The 9,805-nt window shown below is 37.0% G+C and overlaps 1 protein-coding gene across 1 annotated transcript; it reads right to left on the reverse strand.

Moving 5' to 3' along the window:
- Window positions 1–1,820: 1,820 nt before the first annotated feature.
- On the reverse strand, window positions 1,821–7,332 carry LOC140336045 (intelectin-1-like; the record flags this gene model as incomplete). Its single annotated transcript, XM_072419099.1, has 5 exons — window positions 1,821–2,296; window positions 3,552–3,655; window positions 3,789–3,909; window positions 5,385–5,543; window positions 7,081–7,332. Coding segments are annotated over 5 exons (789 nt in total), but the record flags the coding sequence as incomplete, so codon positions are not given.
- Between the last annotated feature and the right edge of the window lie 2,473 nt (window positions 7,333–9,805).

Genomic DNA, 9,805 nt, shown 5'->3' on the forward strand with positions numbered 1-9,805 from the left:
CACGAATTATTATACCAGCAACACTTAGCAATTTATCCTGTACCTTCTGGAGCATTTGATGGCAAAGATTTGTATATTCAACAGTAGAGACAAATTCTTTGCCTAGCCAAGGTCTTCTGGGACAGGTGACATAAGCAAAAGAGGTGTCAGACAGACACACAAAACATCCTGCCAGTTACTATTGTGCTTCTGAAAAACCACCTAACCAAAAGCAATGAGCATGATTTAATAAAGCTCTCCAAGGCTGGAGAGGATACACTCTCATCAGTAAAGCTGGGGTGGATTTCTTCCAGATTATTTGCTAGCAAATGTTTTGAAACCTGGACCAGATCCATTCCAGGTTTGCTGGGTCACCCAGTTTCAATGATGAAAGTGTATCTTCTCGAGCTTTGAAGAGCTTTAATAAATTGGGCCCAATGAATGGCTTATGTGTTACATTACTGACATTACTGACCTGACAAAGGCTGTTGCTAATGTGAAGATAAAGGTCACAAAGTCTAAAGTTCCTGGGTTTTTTCTAAGACCAGTGACAGAAATATTTTGATTCTACCTCTAAGGACTATAAAATAAATGTGGACTGGTAAAATAAATCATGATATCTAATAGTGATACTTGGTGGGGTGTGGGCTGTCGATCAACAGTTAGGTTCTGTTTATGTATAAAGTTTAATACAAGAAATAGAGGTCTCTGGCTGCTGTCTTTCCCCTCTAAAGCTGGTGGTCATTCTGCTACTAACTTTTCCCAACATCAACAAATCTTTTTGGTCCAGTGCCATGCCATCTCTTACTGTTGCTGTCTTTCCCACTACTCGCACAATTTCTTCTATGCTCCAGTCCATTTAAATGCATACTTTTATTTATACCTACACTCAAATAATTTACTTACACATAACCCCCGAGGAAACCAATCGGATAGGCGAAATGCGTCAGTAGCAAGACATTATACGATAAATCCTTATGTAGTTGTACACTCTTTAGCTTGGCAGTCCATACCCCATTATGCTATAATGGGTCCTGGACAAATTTAAGTTTCTATGTTTCTATGTACACTGTAATTTAAAAAAAAGCTACACCAACTAATTTAGCCTACAAACCCTTTCTTTTTCCCTTTATTTATTGTAATACACATTTACAAGGGATGGCTATAAGCGGATTAATATATGATAGAGATAGTGAGAGATTAATACACAATATTGATATATGTATAAAGTTTATATAGAGATATTTGCATTCCCCCATTGGACACTCTTGGTATTGCAATTTGTTTGTTTTTTTTTGTCTGCCTTTTATGATGTCATCGCCTAGACGAAGTATTTTTCTTTTCTATAGCAGACACATTTGTACTCCTGCTGTCACGGATAATAGGGAGGGGAGGGAAACAAAAAGGTAAATACAGGGACTAGGCTTCCAATGGCTAGGGAAAAGGGAATGGTCACCCCCTACGGACACCCTAACCTAGCCCTAACTCCTGACAGTATGAATATCCCCTGATGGTGGAAATACTCATACACAGGACCTAGGCCCTACTAGCCCTGTATAGCCCTAGCAGTAGTGTCTGGCTTGAGACTACTTGTTCCTTCCCTGATGAAAGACCCAGTGTCTCCCTGAGGCCTAGTAACAACCAAAGAACAACAAAATACCAAAAGTAGTTCAACTTATCTTAATAGCAAATAGAGAAGCAGGAATTCTGGAGAGGACAACACACCAGCTCTTCACATCCCAGAAGTGATTATCAACCGCATAGCATGAAGTGTGAGGCCAGACTAAATGGAGGAGCAGTAATGACCACCAGCTGCAGCTGATATAAGGGGTCATTACAAACAACAACACAGAAACAAGTAAAGGGACCGTGACACCTGCTGATTCAAGCTTCTGGTTGCTTACACAGTGTGGTGAGATGAGTTACCTGTCTGTCAAATCATTTCGGACAACGTGGTGTTCAGAACATTCAATTATAATCCATATTATTCTTTGATTTGAAAATGTGTCCTTTCTTTTGTATTGTAATATGTACTTAAAAAATAAAGGATGTTTCGGCTACACTTGTTCTTTCAGTTCATATTTATTACAGACATATTTTTGAAAGCAAATAGTTCATTTTATCTGTATACAGAAAACATGTATTTCAGAATGTAGATGACTAGTCAACGATAAAAGAGTAGCACAGCAGCTTCTGTAATTTCTCTGCTTGCACTCCAGCCCTGGTTTGTCCCATAACCATTTGCGTCATAATTAGTAAAATCCCCACACTGTGCAGGATTTCCATCTGGAAAAAAGCCTCCTCCCCCAATGCAGTACTGAAAGAAAAGAAAAAAAGATCTATTGTAAAGAAGAGCTCTAACAAGTACTTTAAATAAAGTATGAGTTGATTGGCCTGTGGCACAATGTGAGCTGGATGGTCTGATTTATATTCTGCAGAGCATTTAATCTAGATAGTTGTAAAATAGTCACTAGACACCTTTCGGTCATTATGGAGTCTGCTCTTCCTCCTTTCCTACCTGCTAGCCTTTAGGAAGAAAATAACATTTAAAGCCAATAGGAAAGTGAGGAAAGCATACGACTTTCAGACCACACAACAACCCTGTGGAAATTTTTGCTCTATAAGGGGACTTCAAACATACAGAAAACAGAAAACTTGATATTCAGTAAAAACAATAATACCCCCATGCTTAATCCCAACTGGACAATGTGTGTAGGTCTAACAGAACCTAAGCATAAATAAAAATAATAATGTGTATATTTAGGTGTTATTTAAAATTTAGCCCTAATCCCCCTTCATAACATGTCCTAGCAATGTATTTTCTTTTACTTTGTAGCAAGTAGCAGCTTTTAAAATTCCTTGCAAGATTTATAAAATTCATGCAGCTGCAGCAGGGAGCTCAGCTGCTACTGAACCCTACCCTAAATCCCCAGAAGTGGAATTAATGCTATATATAATTATTATCGTTGAATTCTACAATTTTGCAATATAATACTTTATTATTATAATTGGTAATTGTAATTATATATACAATGAAATTGTGAATGTAGTTTTAGTCCCTTCCATACCTGTGACATGGGGTGCAGTTCTGCACTACCAAAAAAAAAAATTTCATTCCTGTGTGGACATACAGCTTTGTTGGGAGGAACATAGGCTCCTGCCTAATGAGCCATGTGTGTGCATCACCTTACTGGTTGCTGATGATGATGCCAAAAAGCTCCAGGATTGCTAGACATCATTTCCGATAGGCCGGTTTTGTGCCCACATGGAAGGCTGGCATCCCAGCTGAGAGAGCGCATTTAAAGCAGACATATCACTAAACATTTTACTTTATATAAAAGGGTAGACAACCCTTTTATGTAAGGTAACAATTATCCTATTTTAAGGTGAAGCCTCTCTCCTTCTGTCTTTACCACCGCAGGAAATTAAAAGCTAATTTCATTAATTAGGATAATTTCATTATCAGGAATTTTGATGCAAAATCACATTTGGTACAATTATCTGTTCTCCCCTATTTTACACAATTTATAGACAGGAATACAGGTCAGAAATCAAAATAATTTATTCATTACGTGTTCTGTATTGCACCCATTTGCTTTCATTCCAGGACACAGAGCTATTGCAGCTCTTTCATAATTGAAGACACTAAACTGAATAAATCCAGGAGTAAATTCACCTATAAAAAACATATAAAATATAAAATACAAAGAAAACACCAAAACAACAAAAAAACATACTGCTTAAATTGAGAGGAGACAACAGAGCTAGAAATTAGCATTATATGTTTATGTTTTCTATATAAAGAATACCTCTTGCATTTGGTCCATAATAGTTTGACGTCTTCCTTACATCTCCAAAGTCATAAACTATTGGTATGGCAGGTCCATTGTTAACTGGACAGGCTCCAATATTGTAGACAAGAGGGTATTTCTAAAATTTGATAATAAAGAGCAAATATCTTATATCTTAACTTACCATGACCCCCATAGCTCCTATGCCAAGGGGGCACTAAGAAAAAATGCATTGCAATAAATTTTACCCAGTTCTACATTATTTATTTCCCCTTTCTCTGTACCCCTTTCTTTACACAAAATAATTTATAAATTCGCCTATTTCCTGACAATGTTTTCAGGAAAAACACATAAATAACACTTAAAATTGTCAAATAATTGTTACACTCTCATTTTCCTTTTTTATGACTTAAGCTACGTACACACTTCCAATTATTATCGTTTGTAAGNGAACGACGAACGATCCTGCACGATATCTGCGAACGATCGTATAGCACCGATCCTGTACATACAGATAACGACACGATCGTTCAAAGATATTGTACACACATATATACACACAGTATATATGAATATATATATAAATATATATATATATATATATATACACACATACACTCACATACACAATACAGCCTGTATCGATCAAATGTTCGTTCATCGCGCATGCTCAGAACATGCACGATCACTGAACGACTGTACACACGATAGATGGTCAACGATCGTCGTCCAATCCGATCCGCCGGTCCGGTAGTTCATTTCCAGCGACTACCCTCGTTCGTCGGCGTTGTTGGTTACTTTTCTTACAAATGATTTTTGGCCAATCGGTCGTTCGTCGTTCGTTCGTCTTTCATTTCCAACGATAAAAATTGGACGTGTGTACACAGCTTTAGTCTTAAAGCTTTTTTAACTGTAAACTAATAAGGATTCTGCTCATTCATTATAATTTTCCCCCATCCAATATCTCTTCTGACCACCCTTTGCAACTCCAGATTCACCTTTAACTATCAAATATATTTTCTATCAATTTACTCTGGATTTACTCTTGGATTTTTACTTTCTAAATAGTCCATCTCCACACAGTGAGCTCCAAGAACGCTTTCCAAGAAAGAAGCTTTTCAAGAATGAAGAAGATAAACTATTACCCACCTGGATTACCCAGGTTCTCCTATGAAACTCTATCTTCTCCAGCCTTGGGGAGCATTGATAAATCAGGCCCAGTATCTCATATCCTCTTGTAGTTTTCTCTGTTGGTGTGCCATATTGCTCTATTTACAAGCCCTAGAATTCAGTTATTTATGTTTAGCCAGATTTTGATTAACTTATTAGTGTATGTCTATCTTAGTATTACTTCTATGCATATGATACTTGGTTATATATCTATTTTTCTCAAGTTCCTGACTTTATGCCTCCTTTTATTTCATGCCCTCTCACTTCCCTAAACATTTTCCACCAGAATACTAAACTTGTTTGTGTGCTATCCAATAAGCTTCTGATAAGGCTAGCTGCAGTATTGTTCGCTCACTGAAACCTGAAAATTCAGTTTATTCTAAGTTATGGGTTTATCTATTCCATACACAGTATATTGGATGTGACACTATGCTAATATTTTACATTGTACAATCTGTACAGGTTTCCCCCTTCAGCAAACAGGAAGCCATTATCTGTGCGAAACCGTTGAAGAGCCATAGTCATCCATTTGGCCATTGGTGTCTTGTTGGGCACATGCCATATCTGCAAATCACCGGCAAATATATCATAATAGCCAGGGTTCTGGTAAAAGAAAAAAAAAAAATACCTTGTTAACCAGGAATAAATACACAGCTAATAAAAAGAATGCCATTTACTAAAAATAAAAAAAAAAAGAAAACTCTGCGCTCCTACCCCTAATCACTATTTACAAAAAATGAGCTGCTGTGCAAACTTTCAATATAATTATTAAAGATAAACTCAAAAGTTCTGAAAAGCGCAAAAGTGCTACACATACTTAAAAATTATGCAAAAATAAAAAAAAAACTATAAAATATCCACAAAGCATACAACTTGTTATAAAACATAAAACTTGATTTCCCAATTATTCAAAGTGCAAAAAGTCATGTGAAATGCATGGCATCCCCTTTATATGTAAAATGCTTCATAGTGCAAAATTCCTACATATCAACATAATTTAATCATTTCAAAATGTGCTTTATAGTGCAAAAAACAATAAAAATTAAATTAAAATTCAAATTTGTTTGTCGATTGGTGCACCAATCCATCATAGGTGCCACATGCACTGCCCTTTGGTACAAAACCAGGTCTGGAAAAACCATTCCCCCATGCACTTTGGGAAGCCTGAGTTTGTTCAAAAGAATATGGATTCTGGTTGCATTTTTGTGGGCTTCTATGAAAAATTAGGCAAAAAAATCCATATTCTATTTTTTGAGCTTATATTTTTAAACAAACAATTTATTTCTCTACTAATAATATTATATAAATTGTTGGTATACATAACAGGGTGCATCTACTAGACTAACAGACACTAGAGATTTTTATGAGGTACCCTGTCTCCCCTGTCTCTGAATCAAACTTGGTATGAAGCTGGAAGGCCCTGGTCCAGCAACAGTCTTCACCAGACAACAGGCCCCTAATCTAAAGCTGCACTCTATAGCAAGCCCTCGCTCAGCCAGGAGACTGGTTGCGTTTCCCAGCACACAGTTGCCCCTAGAACTTAGTGTTCAAGGAATGGTGCCTGGGGAAGGGCTGGCAGAGGTCCAGGAGCCCACAGATAATACAGCCCCAAGATTCCAACAGAGAGAAGCAGGCAAGGTCAGAAACAGTAAATCAGACGAATAACACACCAGCAGCAAGTCAGCCTAGTTTAGGCACTGGTGACTGGGAGTAGAGAGGCTATAAAGTCCCAGCAGTCAATGACTGTGGAATAACTAGTAACTAATCTGCCTCTAAAATGCCCGTCAGCTGTGCAGAGCCTTGGAGTGTGTGCTGGGGATACTAATAAAATACATCAGGCTGCACCTTGCTTCTGCAAGTGACATTGCTGGACAAAATAGGTGGTGTGGGATACTGCGGTGGCGCACAGCATGGGATCACCAGCCCGATAAGCGCTTCCAAACAAAAGCATTCAGTATACACCAGAACAAAGAACAAGGTGTTAATACCCTTATCTATTCAGCTATGTGAACATTATATGTATATACAGTTTCTAAAATGTTTATATTTGTAGATTTATAGCTTAGTTTTTCAACATTATAAAAAAATATCAGTTTTGGCTTCTAATCATCAAATACATAAAAAATCAGGCATATTTTACCTTGTAGTCATCACTTGTTGCTCCTTCTGGTAAACCAAATGTGTTATAATTTGCCCAGTTCCCATCACCTCCTGGGCAATTGATATTGTTCCCTTGTTGACTGGTCCAGCGATCTCCATTGGTACACTTTCCATACAAATTGTTCTCATGAATGCTCGCCACCAGTGTCCAACCTCCCCCGTCAGTGGTCATGTCACAGAAAGTCTGGTACTGTACTCCATTTTCAGTTGTCAAAGTGTAGATTCCATCTGTGAAATAATTTGAATTTTATTCTTTTTTTTTAAAAGTAAACTTGTTAACAGATACAAATGGCTTTACAGATGACAGTTTGCTGGATGCAAGGTGAAGTTTTATTAGATAATATTTTGTGGGATTCAGGAAGAGATTTGTGGGTATGAATAGCTATGTTTTGTTGAACTGATGATTAAGTGTCATTGGTGTCATGCTGGATGAGGTTTGGTTGGATGATTGACAATGTTTGGTGGAATTGAGGAGGGATTTTGTGTAACAAAGGATGATGTTTTGAGAGATGTAGGACGCTACATGCTTGATTTGATGTTTATTAAAATGAGTTGTAATTTAGTGAAATTAGAAGTAATGTATGATGTTGTTGCATGATGTCCAAAATGACCACTATCCAGAACATAAAACTGCAAAGAATGTCAAATTACACATATCAGATGTATACAACAATCCATTGAAAAATAATGTGAAGTACTCTTGAAGATCGGGTAATTATCAAGAGTCATGAAATTTACACCACTTACCTACAGCATACGGCTGTGACTGCTTGATAGCCTTACAGCTCCGGTATCTGCAGTTGTTATCTTGGGTGGAATATGAGGAGCCGAAGCAATTGTATTTTTCTAAAATACATATATAATCATAATTTTAGATGTGCTCTCTACTGCTACAAATATTAAACACACAGTCATGAACACACTTTGTTATAGGTCTATGACACACAGCCAGAGGTCTCTCCATTGTTGTTACTGTGGGGGTAGTGTGGATTCTGCCGGGGAGCATTCCGTTTAGTGATCCTGTTACTGGCAAGTTGTTACTATTGACAAGGAACCTTCATCAACTTGGACCTTAAACTGATTAAAGGCAATAATATAAAACATTTCCAAATGTTGCCATTGTAAGAACATGCACACTTTTGCAAACAGTAATTGCTGTTACAGTCAACATGTTCAGTACAAAATTTGAAAGCAAATCTAAATCCAGGAAAGTGTTGTAGATTATCAGACTTTTACTTTTGTGGTATCATTTGTTTCTGTTTCTAGGCTTTTTTTTTATTTTTCTGTATGAAGTTGTTCTTTGCTTTTAGAAAGAAAACAAATGCTTTTAGCCATAGTTCCACTTTAAGCTTGTCTGAAAAAACAAACAAAGGAAATACTGTACATATATTTTTGATACCTACATTTTCTGTATATTAAATTCTCTCTCCCTCTCTGCCCTGTGTACCCTATCCAAGTTCCTACAGTCTTTTGACTAGCCAGTAAAAAAAATGTTAGCAAGGTTCCTTTAGCAAAGGTCCTCTTTCACCCTCATTTCGCCAATATTTATTTTTTCCATACTTCACCTTTTTCCTAAGTGTAGTTTTGTACACAAAGAACACAAAGTGTGCAGAACTGGAAATACAATCTGGGAATCTGATGTTAAACAAGGAACACAAAATAAAGGGAAGAATAGGCGCACATCTTTAATGGACTGTAACTCTATGAAATAAGTAAGAATGCAAAGTAAAGATTTGCAACAAAATCTGCCCGGGTGAATTTATGATTTTAAATTTCTTATTACAGATATATCTCATTGTAACCCTACCTGTTTAACAACTGGCTACACTTAAAGCGGAAGTAAACTGGAAAAAAAAACTCATTCAACTTTACCTTCCCTCGATCCCTCCGGAGGTTTCCTGGATCAGGTCCTGCATCGTCCTGTTCTCCTCGTTCGTCCCAGGAAGAACTGGGTCCCATCATCTTCATTCCTCTTCTTCCGCCTTCTGTCTATGTCACCCGACCAATCGTACTGCACAGTTGGAAGATCAGATGATGTAGGTAAGGGAAAAAAAAGAGTGCCGATCTCACTGTGCATGCGTGTCTAGCCTTTTATGCAAGGTATACATTTTAGTTTAAGTCCGCTCTCTGACATGCTCTCTGACTAGTACACTGTGCAAGAATTGTGCAGCCACATAGCTTCTCCTCTTCAATACTCTGAGCTCCATTTTCCTTCCTCCTTCAAAATCCTCTGTGATCCGAGTCTGGAGACTGTCAGTGAACTCATCGTCAGCTCTTTACTATGCTCCCCGCTTAAGGACCAGGTGGTTGAAATGGAACCCATCATTAAGTGAGGAGCATCTTCACAAAAAAAGAATAATATGGGACTTTAAAGGCATCATATGACTATATAAACATATATAAAATCCAAATAAAAAGGAACAAATACTTTCCATATAACATTAGGAAGATTACGTTGACTCCTCTGTTAAAGACAAAAAGTTATCTAGCTAAAATATTGAGATTACTAATGGCTGTATTGTCTACATGTAATTTACCAACACAGCTACTACAAATTAAATGTAGTTAATACAGCTATTACATCGGACTAGATATTTTAACTAGATACCTTGTATATACTAGACAAATCAACTTAATATTCTGTATATTATATGGAAAGTGTCGGTTATTTTTATTAGCATTTAATAACTGAATTGATTTGTATA

Source organism: Pyxicephalus adspersus, chromosome 7, assembly GCF_032062135.1.
Source record: "Pyxicephalus adspersus chromosome 7, UCB_Pads_2.0, whole genome shotgun sequence".
Taxonomy (NCBI): Eukaryota; Metazoa; Chordata; class Amphibia; order Anura; family Pyxicephalidae; genus Pyxicephalus; species Pyxicephalus adspersus.